This window comes from Limanda limanda, chromosome 6 (genome assembly GCF_963576545.1).
Source record: "Limanda limanda chromosome 6, fLimLim1.1, whole genome shotgun sequence".
NCBI lineage: Eukaryota > Metazoa > Chordata > Actinopteri > Pleuronectiformes > Pleuronectidae > Limanda > Limanda limanda.
The window spans coordinates 6707468-6724772 of NC_083641.1; the positions used below are offsets into that span (position 1 = coordinate 6707468).

Genomic DNA, 17305 nt, shown 5'->3' on the forward strand with positions numbered 1-17305 from the left:
AATGACCATTCTGACGATTCTGCAGGGGAAAAAGTCCTCCACCTCAGAAGAGCTCCATGTGGATGGATTCATTGTGCTTTGGTGATGCACTGAATTGTACACATGAGCCTCTGTAGACTGGTCTCATTTTGGTTCTTCCCAAAAAGGAGGAAAGCTTCATGGGCCAAGTAGACTGCATAATCTGAAGGAGGCAGCCCCTAAATTGGGACAGTGCTACTCAGTCCCCTGCCCAGTTTTGAGTATTTTCAAAATCATGCAGTGGGTGGAGTTAGGCTAAGACCTGGGGGTGATGTTAACACTTAAAGGATTATGGTCATTATCTTGAAGTCCTGTTTATTATGAAATGCAGAATGATAATAAATTGTTTTTTGTTTTTTCTCTAGGTAATGCCGAGCCAAATAACCAATCCTGGAGATGCCGAAGAGAAGAGATATTCTTGCCATCGTGTTGATCGTTTTACCCTGGACTCTGCTCATCACTGTTTGGCACCAAAGCGCTATAGGCCCTCTCCTCGCCATCCGCAAGGGTACGCAGTGCATCGCACTTCACTGGCAATGTCAAACATAAAGTGGGTCCTCGAACCTTAACACTCCACTTCAGGTTGAGACAACAGGTGGTTAATTTAGAGGCACTCGCTGGCTGTTATCAGCAGCTGTGTCGGCTCTCAATAGCACTTGTCCAGTCATTGCATACCTCATCAGTGTGGACTGTTTAGAATTTACCATCACATACACTCTTTCATATTCTAAGAGGCTGATTCTATATATCATATTCATTCATTAAAGTCATTTGAATTGAACTGTATTCCTTTTGCTGAAAAAAGGGTTATAAATTACCTTCGATATGAATGTGTCTGCTCGATTAGCTTCATGGAATATCTTCGCATCCACTCATGTTTACACACCAGTCATTAATATGCACTTATGAGACCTTCCTCTTATCCCCCAGGACCAAAAACACACGGAATGAAATGTCAAGTATGCTGCAGAGTAAACAAACCAACATCAGAGCGACAGCAAATCAATAGAGTTGTCTAATGCCGTGAGTGCACATACAGGGGTTAACAAACCAAACTGGTTCACAAAAATCACCCTGTGCTTAGTCTGGACTCCTGATCGTTTCCAAATAGTTAAAATAATAATTTCAATAATAATAATAATAATAATATTAAAATAATTTTGTTTTGCAGGTCGTCCAAACACTTAAAATAGTATCTGCTCAGCATCATTCAAATGCACACTGCTCACTGCATATCTAAATTGTATTGGGGAAAGGTTTCTCCAATTAAATGGAGAAAGTCATTTTATATTCTTGTGGTTACAGTAAAATTAAAAAAACATGCTTTTGTGTGCTCTCAAAAGAGAGGCTGGAGGTTTTTTGGCAGCCGGCTCACTGGCAGCCTTTGTTGAACATCTGGCCATCAGCGGATTGTGTTAATCTATGAGCTGCAGAAAGATCCTCTTTTATGTTGGAGGTACAAATGGCGCTTTGGGCAGTAGTTGTGGCAAAAAGAAAGGAAGTTAAGAATATTAATTATTCTATTATAATTGTATATTCATTTAGGACCAAACTACATTGGCCAAATATTATATCTCAAAGAAACTGAAAAGGTTTTAATCACTAGAGTCAATTTAAGTACTTTTCAAAAAGGGCCTTATCCTTTTGTATAAGGAAAAACAAAGTCATGCACAACATTTATCACAATAGAGCCACAGGTGCTGGTGTCTTTCCTCCTGTTCAGTGGCTAAGGCAACATCCATAATAATATTTTTGGAAACGCATCAACTCTGCCACACTTCTTGCCCCGTTTTATTGTAAATGTGGCGTTTTAGTGTGGATGGGTAGAAACAGAGATGTTTGAAAACTCGACATAGACCCTCACATCCTCTTGCTGATTGGGTCGTTTGATCAGGACGTAGCCTTTGCTGATTCATCAGGCTCCTATCACATGACCCCTCTTCAGAAGGAAACAACCAGCCATACAACTAGTAGTATGGATGAGCATCTCTATTAGGCTGCATGGTTTTACGATTTAGGGTTTTTGGAAAATCTACACTTTGGAGGGCGTTTGTTAAATTCTCTCTCATAGTGACTTAAAACGTTGTTTCCGTGTGAAGGAGTGTTATGTTTCGCAAAATATCTGAATTAGTTTGGACAGAGCACAGGTCTGGTGTTCAGTTTTATCTTGAAACAAGATAAGCCGTAAAAGGAAAATAAAGTTGGTGTAGGCCCTGAACCACACACATACTTTATGCAAATGCATGCCCTTGCCTGGAAAAACAACAACAACTTTATGTTAATGCTTCTTCATTACATACGCTTTCATACAGCTAGACCCAGCTCACAGCAATCAGAGCAGTTTCATTCATGCTGAGGCATCTCCGAACCAGAATGCATGGCTATGTTTCCGCAGTAAATTAACACAGCATGTTGTTGAAGTGTTGCGGCAAAGCAGGTATGAGGGAGTCTGAAGTGTGGGGGTCTATACATAAAAAGAGGGCACTTCTACTGGATCCACATACCCACATTTCTTTTTCTTTATAAAGAAAAACCCGAAGGCAACACTGGGGGAATAGCTCATCTCATCTCATCCCTCCTTCATCATACGCTCTCTCTCTCTCTCTCTCTCTCTCTCTCTCTCTCTCTCTCTCTCTCTGTCCATCAGCTGTGTTTCCCTCTCACGGTGCTTGCTTTCACTTTTTGCAGCCTGTCACCACCTAGTAAAAGAGATCTTTATCATTCCAGAGAGGCTTGCAGTCCGCCACCACCGGCTCTCAGGTACACTTTACCCCCATTGGGTTTAAGTCACCTGAGGCAAATATACAAAGGGCGGCAAAGGTTTGCACTAATACCTTACATATGCTCTTATCTCCGAATCTGCAGATGATGGAGTCGAGGGGAAGAGGGAGGCAGGTGGCCAGGGGCAGGACTCCAAAGAATACTGTGCTTCAGATAAGGACATAGTGGAGGTGGTAAGGACAGAATATGTCTATACACGGCCTCCACCCTGGTCCGATGTGCTGCCTACTATCCACATCATCACCCCTACATACAGTCGGCCGGTGCAGAAAGCGGAGCTGACGCGGCTGGCGAACACCTTCCTCCATGTTGCCAACCTGCACTGGATCCTGGTGGAGGACTCGCAAAGGAGAACAACTCTTGTTACGAGGCTCCTTCGAGAAACAGGGCTGAACTACACCCACCTCAATGTAGAGACGCCCAGGAACTATAAGCTGCGGGGTGACACCCGGGACCCCAGAATACCGCGAGGGACAATGCAAAGGAATCTGGCCCTGCGGTGGCTGAGGGAGACATTTAACGCCAACAGTAGTCAAGCTGGAATCGTCTACTTTGCTGATGATGACAACACATACAGCCTGGAGCTGTTTGAGGAGGTTTGTGCTGATATACAACATCACTGCTGCTGCTCTATCAGTCATGTTCATTTCATAAACTATCATTAATCACAGTATAGTATTATTTTCACTAGTAACCAAGACAATTATTGGTAAACATGAAGGGCACTTGGAGAGCACATAGCTCAGCCAAGGCTAACGACCCCTATTTCACCATGTTAAAGAAAAGGAAAAAGAAATCCTTGATCCGCTATGGACACTTTATAGAGATGGATGACATGACAGCTCCCTAAAGTGATTCAAAGTTTGTTGATAGCAACCTGGTGGCTGGCTGCAGTATACGTGATAACTCACGCCTAGTCCATGTTGATGCATGGAAAATGGATCCAAACTATCCAAAAAAAATTGGGTGTTGTGATTAACAGCTAAGACTTATAATTTGTTCAGTGCGTGTATCGACAGGCATTTCGCTACCTTGCCTCTTCCCCCGATCGCTTCTGCACAGACTCTGATGTCACAAGTATCCAGAATATTTTAGCTTCATTTCTGGATAGTGGGAGGAAGTGGAGAAGTGTCCTCCATCTTTATAAACTGACGATGGGATCCACCAATTTATCCAGATTTATTCCCGAATGTAATGGGTTCTTTCTTGGGTCATGCCCCACCCTCCCTTATTTATGGAAATCAGTTCTGTAGTTTCTGAGTAATCCTGCTGACAAACATACAAATATACAACCTATCAATATATCTATCTATCTATCCATCTATCCATGTATCCATCTATCCATCTATCTATCTATCTATCTATCTATCTATCTATCTATCTATCTATCTATCTATCTATCTATCTATCTATCTATCTATCTATCTATCTATCTATCTATCTATCTATCTATCTATCTATCTATCTATCTATCTATCTATCTATCTATCTATCTATCTATCTATCTATCTATCTATCTATCTATCTATCTATCTATCTATCTATCTATCTATCTATCTATCTATCTATCTATCTATCTATCTATCTATCTATCTATCTATCTATCTATCTATCTATCTATCTATCTATCTATCTATCTATCTATCTATCTATCTATCTATCCATCTATCTAGATTTTTGCCTTAATCCAATCAGCTCGCACCTTAAAATGTGCAGGGCAAACTGTAATTAATTAAGAAGCTTTGGGAGGTTGAACCATTTCCCATTTGAGACACTAAGACCTGCTTGTTCTGCCTGTTTGGAAAGCTTGAAAGATCAGCAGCCATTCGTCTTACAGAGGATTGATTAGCATTGACAAATAAACAGGCAAGGATAGGATACATAGAGTAGGGGTCGACAAAATGATGTGTTTTATAAATGTTTTCTTGTGGATCCATCCCTATAAATTAAGTTCTATGTGAAGATACATAGGAGGTGCAATATACCGTATATTACAAGATATAACAAGGCTCTCTACCAGGTAATGTTGAAAAAAATTCTCTGATCGTTTTTTTTAGCTCTTAACAAGCATAGTCGGTGATTTGAAGCAGGAGAGAAGTTTGGGCATGTAATCAGTACAACTCAGGCCATCCATCTTGACATCGCTTGAATTACCTGAGAGGACACGGTCTGGGTCCTCTGAGTATTAGCCTCAAGTCTTGTTAGTAGGGCAGACATGGGCTGTAGTAAACGGAGCGCTGGGTATTGACGCGGCCTGTCATTAACTTTCTCTGGGAATCAGCCGAAGTGCTTCATCTCCCTCAGAGGCCCTCCATCACCTCCAACAGGACTATTTATGGGCTAGTAACAGCCCTGAGGGGGGAGTGAGAGTGAGGGAGAGAGAGCGGGAGATAGAAGGGGAGAGGGAGTGATGGAAAAAGAATGAGAAAAAAGGTAAAGGTGACAGCAAAGTAGATAGAAAGCTGACTGCAACTACAGTATAGTTTGCTGATACCACTGTAGAAATCCAATAGTTTGCTGACACGCTGAACATTCAGAGCAGCCCCATGGCTCGAGAACAGATAGGCGTAGAAGTGATTCCTTCAGTGGAGAGGTACAGGTGAAAGATTGATGCGCACCACTCCAGGTGTTACAAACAGGGTTATAATTTTCTCCAGGTGAATCGAACGTGAGATATGTCTTTGATAAATGTGTCATTATAATGTATTTTCAAATCTTAGTAGATCGTTTCAGCTGCAAACATAATTAACTCACTCTATTTGCTAGAGGAATACTTTGTGTTTATTGGTGTATTTACCACGCTCCACTAGATCTGCCTTGTATATCGTGTATGTGTTCAACCCACCATCTACTGTCTACTATTTGGTCTATCTGTACGCTGTGTACACAAATAGACAATGCTCATCCAAATTACATTGTTACTAAGATCGAAGGACTATAAAAGATAAATGGATTTTTGGAAACATTCTTCTTTTTCTACAATAAGAAAATAGTGAGTATGCTTTTCTTTAAGGGAAAACAGGCAATTTTTGTTTAGTAGTATTGTTTTCATAGACTGAAAGTAATATAAAGTTAAATAAAAAACGTCAAATTTAAGCTTATCCATCAAATAATAACTCATTGTTCACAGTGCAGCTCACAGCCTGTGATAACTGACAATAATGAAGAGATGTACTAAAAGTGTAAAAACAGTTTATATCACTTTCATTTAACAGACTTACAACCGTGTGATATCACCAGCATGTAGTGTAGCACACATAAGGTGATTGCATATATCTAATTCCTATACGAACAACATTGAAAAATCGTAAAAATATTATATATTATACTTACAACCTCTATAATAAGTTTGACGATGATGTTTTATTTTTTCCACCGACACACTAATTAAGCCTGAAAGTGGGCTGCATTATAAAGACTTAATCACTGAGCGTGCTCATCTACAGTTCTTTCAGGACAGCAGCAGTGGTTCACTTAAGTTGTCACAGCCTGACACCAACACAATACATTTCATCTGACAGTTCACATAATAGTTTGCTGCTAAAATAATATTAATTAATGTTGAAATGGAACTTACAACACATTTGGGTACCCGAGACTGTGGAGACTGTAGAGAGGATGTTGCTAGTCATACTTAGAGTGTTTCACAGTCTTTGATTCATTCCAAACAAACTATCTGTGATTTTTATCTTTTTAATAAATACACATTTAAAGTCTGGTAATTTAGATACAGTCCTGTAAAGTAGTATAGGAATTACTGACTCCTCATAAGAAATCTTTCAAAAGCCTAATTAATCAAATTAATTAAATTAAAGTTTTTAAGCTATATCGCAAAAAGTATGACTATCAAAAAGAGTGAATATAATGGAAGGTGAACTGAATGGTTAAGAAAAGTGTTTTCATTATTGATGATTTTTGTATCAATAATCTAATGACTTTTCTGTGATACCTTGACGACGCTGAAACACGGTCACCCTGTCTCTGTAGTCCTCTCTATATAGTAGCAGGAAAAAGAGCTTAACTGGCGCACCGGCATATACCAGAACAATCTGAAGCAACAGGGTACAATAAAATCTCCACACAAACACATCATAGTCCTCAGAATTGGACAAGCGTAACTTTGCTTTGTGTCCGTTTGTTTGGCTGCCAGCAGGAGGAGGCATTTGTGTAGTTTGACTCAGGCTGATTTTCCCTCCTGACTCAACAGGGAGAATCCTAATTTTTCCCATTTTCAGTATAGATGGGAAAGTGACAACACTCTTGACACTGCCTGTGAGGGGCCTGATTTATTTTGATTTAAGTCAAGCCTGTGCGACTAAAAACAACAATACATTTCCAATTCACCTCCAGCTCGCATTGCAAAATGTATAAACTCTTGCAGTCATGATTTCATCCATAGTTTTTTTGGTTTTTCGCTGCAAAATGGAACACACGACATCGGTCCTCATCCATGTTTGTGTTTATTCTGAAGTCACGTACAATCACGCAAGGGTTCCACACTCCAGTTCAGAAGGTGGCGGTAATTCACCTAACAGTTGTTTGCCAACCGCCATTAAAAAATGGAAGAAGATATTTTGTCCTTTTGTTTCTGTGGGATTTCAAGTCTCGGGAATAGCCACTGTGAAATTGTTTGTGTGGTCTGACTTTCTGGCTAAATCAGTTAAATCTGTCATTATGTCTGTGGTCTCCCACGTTTTTAAAATCGGTCAAGAGTTGGAAATCCTCTTGTCTGCAGCAGCCCTTAGAGAAACTCATCCAATTGCAGTTTTTTGAACTAAACCCAAATGTTGATGTATAAAACTTATCAGAAAGAAACTAGAAATATCGTACTGCCGTTGTATGACTCCACCAACCAGGGCAAACTGAAGGCACAGTTACACATATACGCCAATGCCTCCCAATCACTTACAATCCAAGCACGCAAGGAGGCAAATACAACATATGCTTACTGTGGAGCAACAAATTTGACCCACAATATTTGCTTTGCATTTGTGTGTAGTGTGACCGTGTCCTTAATCAAATCAAGTTTTCTCCAGACTCACATGAGGTCGACGTGACCTTTACCTTGACTACTGAAGTCTGTTCATTTTTAAATCCAAGGGAAGCTGGTTTGAAGAAATTCCCTCAATGTGTTCTTGAGATATTGTTATACTATATGTACCAACCTAAATATAAACAGACCTCCCAAAAAAATCTAATGCCTAAGGCAAGTGTCTGTCCAATGTATAAAAACATGTGCTGGGAAAAAGACTGTGATTTGAGATTGTGTTAGCAACAAAAAAAAAAAACAGGGAAAAAAAACACATAGCTGTACAATCTCATGGCCACATGCATATAATCACTTAATCTATTTTCCATTCCATTAACACCCAGCACTTATTAAGATCTACCTTCCTGCCAAATGTTATCTGGATGCCGGGCCCAGTGGTTTTCGCTAACGCTCAAATTTATGGATTCTCATAAGCCCCGATGCAGTCTACCTCCTGCTGCTCCAACTCTGCTCCTCTCTGATCCCCTGAACTGACCACACAGCAGCTTATCAGATCACACACCACTCTTACTCTGCAGCTCATATTCAAAGGGTTATTTGCATTTGATTTGCACAAAAAAATGTGTGATAAACAAATACACGTATGTAAACCAGGGTGCATTTAGATGTAGAAATGTCCTGTTTGCATGCTCCCTATGCATATGAGTACTCTACTTTAGACACGCTGGATACCGCACATTCACTTGCACACGCCTATATTTATAGAAGACCTTCCACCAGAGAGGCACTAGCAACTTATTTCCTTTGCACTGCTCAATTAAATGACTGCTGTTTCTAAACTTTACCCTTCCCTCATTATAAAACTTGGCTTTTATGGCTGCAGCGGCTCTTGAAAATGCCAATCACTTAGAAGCACACGAAGAGTAGGGTTGCAGGATCGTTTGATGCTGGAAGATTAAAGGACAAAAAAAATAGAGGATGGCAGTGCTCTACCTTGAAGAATCTCCTCAGCCAACCAGCAACCAGAGCCACTTGCTCTAATGGTTTGGCTCCTTCAAACCCTCATGGCGCTGTTCGTGTTTACTCCCTTTAAAGGTGGTTGAGTGTAGTATCTCATTGTAGGGCAGCTGTTTAATGGTGTCTGTGGTTGAGATCTGCCTACGTCCAGCAGTGTTTCAGCCACACATGGTGCAATGGCTCAGTCAACATTCACTGTATTCAAAAGGAATGATAGCAGCATCTCTAAAAACCCTCCGTCCGTGCTCTGCTGTAACGCTGGCAGCTGATGCTCAAACACTGTGTCTCACTGTCATGTCATTTTTTCAGATGACTAATCTGCCCTCTTGCCTCCCCCCTCATTTCTCTTCTTGACTCTCCTCTCGCCAGATGAGATCGACTCGGAAAGTTTCAGTGTGGCCTGTGGCCTTTGTGGGCGGCTTGCGGTATGAGTCCCCCAAGGTCAATGCAGCTGGAAAGGTCTACGGCTGGAAGACAGTGTTCGACCCCCATCGGCCCTTTGCCATCGACATGGCCGGCTTTGCCATCAACCTGAGACTCATCCTCTTCAAGCCACAGGCATATTTTAAGCTTCGTGGGGTGAAGGGAGGCTACCAGGAGAGCAGTTTGCTCCGGGAACTAGTCACACTCAACGACCTGGAGCCTAAAGCAGCCAATTGCACTAAGGTAATTTACTTTTTATATTAAATCCTGTTAAGCAGCCTGATTGGAGCAATTTCTAGCTCAGTGACATACTAAACTGTTTGTGTGAATGGTAAGAGTTGGTTTTGAAGGAATCAATCCTTCTGCAGCGACAGATGGAGAAATATTCAGGTACAAATATCAATCGAAGCCCGTCAAGACTTTACAATGGACACAATAACTGATTATTACACAGGACATTATTAGACAGCTCCTGATGGATTGATGCCTCTACATCAATGTATTATAATCATTTAGGAGCTTATTTAAACCTCTTTATATACAATTAAATGGAGGGACACCTGCGAGCTAGTTCAGGCAGCCAACTCGAGCTGCGCTGCGCCAATCATTTGACATACATCATGTGACAAACCTCACTCTCAACAACCATCTATAATACACACCCAACTTATCAGGTGGTCTATTTAAGCAGAGAGAATTTTCCCATCATCCCCTTTGCTCGCACAGCTGCTGCAGTATTGCTACAAGTTGCTTCAACCTCCACCACCCCAGCATCCACCTGTAGGCTCCAATGGGCGGTTACAAGTATTTGCTCATCACTCCCATCATTCCTGTGGAATCATATCTGGGAGTTATAAGTTGGAGCCTGGACTCCAAACACTAAACCTGTTCTACTGCTGCAATAAACGTTTGAACGTGAGTTGTCTGACTGAACTATATTAGTCCAGCGGTGTCCAACCCAAGAAGGAAATGATAAAGGAAAAGTAGCAAAAACAAAGTTCTGATGCACAAATCAGATTTCATTTGTTAGACTTTTCTCTAATCTTGAGTGTTTCTGTCAAAAACATGTTAATTTCACATAATGTTCAGTTTGTACATTACAAACATCTGATGGGTTCTGAAGAAAAATGCAAAGAAGCCACAGTCCTCTGAGATGTCACAAGGAGCCAGATCTAGTCTTTGCTTTTTGTAAGAGGTCACACAGCAGGTTGGGAACCACAGGTTTAATCTAACATAGGTTGTATTTTAGAGTGGCTCAAAATTGCACTTGCACAAAGTAGTCTACTTAGTAAACATACTTACAGTAGTTCCTTTCCACCACCACCTTAAGCATACTAATGACATGACCTGCCTGCCAGGGGATATAATAACCTTGAAAACATCTTGTTGGATATGTTGTAGTTATAAGTGTTGAACCAACTTGTTCAACAGTACACAACCCCATTGATTCAGTAGCAAAGGAAATAAAGTGAAAAGAAACCTGCAGACTATTTTTGCAGAATTTTGAAATCTAGAGGACTAGCTACACCATTTTTTTTTCATTTAATGTTTTGTTTTAGTTTTTCCTGCTAATTTTGTAAAGCAGAATTTTACACTAAGCAACAGAGATAATTATCATGTTTTCATAAGTTATATAATAGAAAGCACGGTGCCTTGCTGATGCAAGAAAGAGAATGACTTGAAATTGTTGTAAAAACGGACTTCCCATGAACAAATAAACCAAGAAAAAGGGAAAACGACTTCCTTCAATTACACACACTTAAGTTGCTAGTTTGGAAATTTTAGATCTGACAGCTGATTCCGTTCGTTTCGAAATTCTGACTGCATCGTCCCACTCACTGAAGTAAAACATGGCTGAGTGGGGGATATTCCTCCAGATCCTTGGGTTCTCAAACCATATATGCTATCTCAGTAAAAAAAAATGTCAATTTGTGTTTGGAATTCTTGATATTTCACAAGTTTTCCTGGTGGATATAAGAGTGAAACACTGGTTTTAAATGAGTCTATCTAACTGATCTACAGTTTGGCATTACTCCTGAACTTGCTGGGCCGGATTCCGGCAGTTTAAGCCAATGACTATTGGCACTGCTGGCACTTCTTGTGAAAAACTGCACCCACCCACAGTTACAAGATCCAAGAACAGGCAATCTGGAAGCGGTGTGGGAATGAAAAAGGCTTATTTCTCCCCATTTAAAGTCAGTGCTCCCTTACCATTACTTCAAGCTATAAAGTAGTTTAACAGGAAGGCAGCATGAAATAGTTCATTTTGTGTTTGTTAAAAGCAATGGTTCTTTCCTTTGGTCACTGGTAAGGTAAACAGGGCACCTTGTAATTTGCCTCAAACTTGATTAAGCTTCAACAGATTTGTGAGGCTACTGGTTTGCACATTCTCACCTGTGATTGTCCTTAACATACACAAAGTGAAAAATCTATTGAAAACACATGGGTGGAGAAAATGAGCCTGGGAATTCTTGATACATTGTCGCAGCCAACAGGTATGATACCGTACAACGGCCTGTTTCTGGTCCTGAACAGGATAGTTTGATGATTGATGTCATTGCTATGTGGACTATGCCCTTGTCTCAAGTGAAGAGCTTGTTGAGCCACACAGAATTGCATGAGACAACAAGCCAATGCACTTTAATGGTGGTAGGTGATATGTTGTTGAGGCTCAATCGCCAGACTCACAAGAGTGTCTCAAACACCGCAGGAGAGTACGAACAGGAATGGGCTATACTGAGGAGGCAGCAGCAATTAGCCCTGCATGTCAAAGCTTAATGCTCAGTCTCTCCAATTATCCAGAACTGCCATTTTATTGGGTCCACCAGATAAACGTCCTAATTGACCAGCCAGGAAGGTTAAGAGCAAGTTTGGAACCATTGCTCCATCCTAAAATACACATCTGATGACCATGCGGCCAATATGCCCAACCAGGTGGACTGTGTGGAAGTCTTATAATAGCACTACCTTGTGATAGGGCTTTATGAGGTGGCATTCCAGCAAAGTAGGACTATGTTAGGCCTCACACTTGCCACTACCGTAATTAAGGAGCTGGAATGCCAAAACTGTCCCTGGTATGTAGGCTGCGGTCGATGCTGTGCATTCTGCTCATTAAGGAAAGAGAAATGATGAGACCTACCTTGCATGTATGATAATGTTGCAACATTGGTTGACTCCACTGGAACCCTTACTCGAGATGACATATTCAAGATACCTAGATGGCAAACAAGTGGATTACATAAGGGCCTTAGTTCTTTGTTAAGAACAGCACCCTGAGCTGAGTAGCTGAGGTCCTCAGTGGCTGCATTGTACAGACAGGGGTTATTTGGTCCGTAGTTCGGTTTTTCATTGAAGTATTTTTTCTGCTTGTAAAACGTTACCTACCTAGAGCTTCATGTTCTTGTAAAATCAGATCATAGAGACATATTTAATGTATACCCAAATGTACAGGAAAAAATTATTAAAGGGTAAATTTATATGAAAATCAAGTATGGACAATGAATGCATGCTCATTGTGGAACCAGTTGAGTTTTTCCATCATTTTGGACCTAACAATGTAAAGTCCCTCAAGATATTGCATGTTTTGATTTGAAACTATAAAAGCAAAAATCTAATTGAAGTACCAAGTACATACACGTTCTAATTAGGTAAACTACACCCATGGTATGCCATTTGTACTTACTGGCCATTCTTGGCATTGCTAGTTAAACATAAACAAAAACTGTGTATAAAACTGGATATCACTGATTATAATATTTCTCATCCTGCCCACACACATTAGCACATTAACTGAGATACACACAAATACACACAAGAGGCTTTCAGCTGTACCATCGTTCTTCTCCATGCCCACTCCACCATTCCTGCGTACAGCCCTTCGTCTGGGTCAATTCACTAAGCCTCTCTCTGGGCAAAGAGGAGTCAGCCAGAGGACTTTGGCTTGTCAGTATCCACACTGCGATAACCCCGACTCACAAACACACATACACAAACACACACACACAGGGAGAGAGCGAGACACTTTCAGCCAGCTTTTTCTCCTGCCCTCCCCTAGCCATTCAGATGGGTAAATGAAAAGAGGGGATTCAGAGAATGGCCAAGGGAGCGGAATTGGAGGCGTTTTTTTGCATGGGGGTGAGTGGGTGGGGGTTAGGGACGTCACACTGATTACAGATGAGTGCAGGGATGGAGAGAAGGGGCAGCAGGGAAAGAGAGGAAATAAAATGGAAAGTCGTGCATGGGCATCTTTCTTCTTTATAATCCACCTCTTCAGATGTCAGCGTGACTATTGACCTCCCCCAACACCTGAGCAAATGGGGAGTGGGCTCCTGGCACATCTCAAACACGCCCTATGCATAATTCATGAACGTCGCTATGGAGAGATGAAAGGAAAGAGGGTTCCAATGCAAAGAAGAGAGGGGAAATGAGCTTGACTCTTGGGTTTCCCCCCTCCCTCCCCTGTATCCCTTGCTGTCCTTTTCCTGGATGTTTGTCTGGTCTTTGGGGCCAAATCAACTCAGTGTGATAGCTTGATGGCACTAGCATACCAAGAAGAACTCTGTAAAAAACTTAATTGCTACTGCAAAAGGCAAAAGTTCATACATACTGTTCTGAAATATTTTCTACTGGCTGTCATTGAAGGAAACTATTATCCTATGACCAGGAGAGGACTTCAGACAGGCTAAAGAGGATTGTGTCATACTATATATAAGATAACACACTCCTGTTTCCATTCTCCCTCGCGCATAGACTCAAGAGCTGTCTTCACAAGGGATGGTGGAATTCAAGTGATTCACCTCAGTTGACAATGAAATAAAAAATGTGTGCTGCAACATTAATGTAAAATATGATTTAATTACATATAATTATTAGTAGAGGCCCTATAGCTTTATTATTTAGAATTATGCCGAATATTTTGACCTCCCCCAAAGTTGATTTATTTTTGCACGTGTCCATTTGTTGGTCGGTTTGTTTCTTTGACTTTCAACATGATTACACAAAAAATACATAACAGATTTCCATGAAGCTCGTGGGAGTTTCCCTATCCTTGAAAATATAACAATGAGCAAATTCATGTTTATTCACTCTCACAGACGGATCCGGTCCCCGTCTCATTCAGATCAATTTCCATCCATCCTGAAGTTGGTCAGGACAACCACAATCATTCATCTAAAATGGGGAGGGTTTGAGAAAATGACAGAAAAGTCCCAGAAGGAGCAGTACTGATGTTTTTTCATTAACCACCAAGATGGCTGTCGCAGATGTGGAGAAGTCGTCTGACTTCACAGTAAAGACAAACTGGAAAAAATATATTCCTAAATATGCGATCCACGTTCTGTTGCTCTGATTGGCTATCAGAGCAACCAATGCTTCAAATGCATCTTTAAAATCAGACCAGTGGCGATGCTTCGAGATGTGTATCCCATCAGCCTCAGTGATGCACATCCCAAACCTACAAATAGAACACAGGCCCCGGGGTCTTTGTGGTGTATGTAATATTGGATCTTTGTCTATAATTGAAGGATTTGAAGAACATGAAGCAGAGCTCAAAGGGAGAGAGCACTGAATGAGTGCATTACGGGAAACGCATTTGCTAATGTTCCTGTTGTTTGTGTTCCCATATGTTTTTTTCCCACCAGATACTTGTTTGGCACACGAGAACGGAGAAACCGGTCCTTGTGAACGAGGGGAAAAAAGGATTCACAGACCCCAATGTGGAGATCTGACTGTTTTCCTTCAGTAAACCATGGTAAATAATTATGATTTCAAAGGTTCCATTACTGAGCTCAATTTCATTCTCAAAAGAAACTAGTCTTATTTTGAAAAGAGGAAATGTTTGGAATATTTCCTAATATTCTGTTTCGTGTGAACACAGCAGATGTTGTCCGTTAATAAATTACGGCAATAAACTGAACAGGTTGGCCATAAATGAAGCCTTTGCCCTCTTTCTCAGCATATCTTAATCCTTTCTGTTGCAGGTGGCTGGCCTTGGACTTACAGAGATGGGAAACGTCAGAGTCTCTTGATAAGTGCAACCAGTGTTCACCTCTTAATCACCAGGAAATTAAAGGAAGTGGGGGCCTTTGAAGGGGGATTTAATCCTCTTTACTGAGACATTCTTTAGAATAAGGACTAAGTCAGTAAAACTGTATCATATCAAAGCACAGATGAGTAGGAGGTGGCAGATGTTTGTCAGGACTGAAGAGCAGAGGACGTAAAAAGGACGCCTCACGGGGGACGGCGTGGACAGTCGTGACCTGCACCTTACGCTGAGGACAACCTAACAAATGAGACAGCACAACGTGAAAAGAAAACAACCAGCGGAAAAAAACAGGTTAAAGAAAATCCTTCAACTCAATAAAAGAAAACATTAAGAAAATGAAACACTTATTGTCTGGATCTGCACATGGTACAGAAGAGAAAATCCTCTTGGATGTACGGACCTGGCCGACGTCATCAGCCTGGATAAAGACTCACCTCCAAGGACAAATGTGTCTCCTGTGGATTTTCCTTTGAGCAAATACAAACATGGAAAGGGAAGGAATGTTCTTTTGATAAATATGAAATGTTTGCTTTAATTTAATTTAATTTAATTTAATTGGACTTGGTGTTTTCCAAACACTTGACTTACTCGCTAGTTCAATACTACTGACTCTTACCGACATTTACTCTTGTGTTGTCATTGTTCATTTATAGTGTCATTAAAACTCATGCATTTAAGCCACCCGTACACTTGAAGAGAGACTGAGACAGTAATGTCAAACAATCCTAACATCCTTCTGAGCAAAAAAACAAGAAGAATAATACAAAGACAATGTTCCTTTTGAATGACGGCATATTACGGCCATTGTAAGTAAAAAGAAAAAAAACAAGACAAAGCCAAGGGAGATGTAATTTTAGGTGATAAACACTTCCATCCCTAAAGTAAAAAATGTACGATAACGTAAAGATATACTTTAAGTCATTAATTTACAAAAATATAAATAGTGTCAACCCTAACCCTTCTGTTGAGGAACGGCCTGCAAAGTAGCAATATGAATTACTCTTGATATTAACCCATGATGTGTCACGTTTGGTTGAATCTGCCAGGCTGTAAAGAGGGAAAGGGACGGAGCCGAAGAAGGCTAGGCTGTGAGCTGGGGATCAGACTGACGAGACAGGGGGTTGAGTGAAGCTGGAAAGTGTCCTGAAGTGTCCCGAAGTGTCATGTACAACGACCACCAAGATTATCCAAAATATTGGTGATTTTTGTTGTAATTTCCAACTTTACTGTCGGATTTCCTTTCCCCTCCGCCTCCCTTGGCTCTGTAATTGATCTCAATTCATTTAATCTTTTACCATATTTAACAATGGCCTTAACGCGCTGTTGTACCTTTGTGGCAACATGTGTAAATAGTAATTAAAAAGGAGAACAACCGCAGGATTAAGGACAAATTTTGGCCGAACCATTGTACTGTATTTATATGTTAAGAAAAGAAGGGGAAAAAAGGTCTCTCCTCTCTCGCCCCGGTGAATTTCTCACAATGATGCACGACAAGGCACAGGTTCACTCTAGGTTCAATGCATGGGAAGAGTAATAGCACATCACCTCTTTCATTTGGTAATAGAAGCTCCAGGTTGTGACACATTCATAAAGCATAGACAAGATCATCCAATCAGCTACACCAGAGGCTCGTGGAACGATGACCTGATCCTCATGATATCTCTAGGATTCAGTGTCATTTGTGATATTGTAGGGAGCCAGTGTGTCCTTTTAGTGAGTTAGTGTTTCTCCTCTTCTATGCACGATCGCATAAGTACACGAGCCACACGATAACAAGGGTCAACAAAAGTCAGGCAGGTGCAATTATTAGAAAGTGCAGGAGCATCAAAGCTCCGACAAATTGGTTTAACACAGTTTTGTCAGTCCCCCTCCTCTCTGAAAAATACACTTAGAACTGTACGTGTAGACACTCAGGATACATCTGCTGACTTTCGACACAACTCACCTTGCAGCAGCTGGTGTAAGTTGCTGATAACTGATATCAATTATTGACCACAATATTTTGTTTTTCATAAAAACTTGAAATTATCAAA

The 17305-nt window shown here is 40.8% G+C and overlaps 1 protein-coding gene across 1 annotated transcript; it reads left to right on the top strand.

The window, feature by feature from the left end:
• The first annotated feature begins 414 nt into the window (after nt 1–414).
• Nucleotides 415–14955, top strand: b3gat1a (beta-1,3-glucuronyltransferase 1 (glucuronosyltransferase P) a). The gene is made up of 4 exons (XM_061073565.1): nt 415–526; nt 2884–3395; nt 9176–9472; nt 14869–14955. The coding sequence occupies exons 1-4, from the start codon at nt 415–417 to the stop codon at nt 14953–14955; spliced, it is 1008 nt and encodes a 335-aa protein (XP_060929548.1).
• Nucleotides 14956–17305: the final 2350 nt, after the last annotated feature.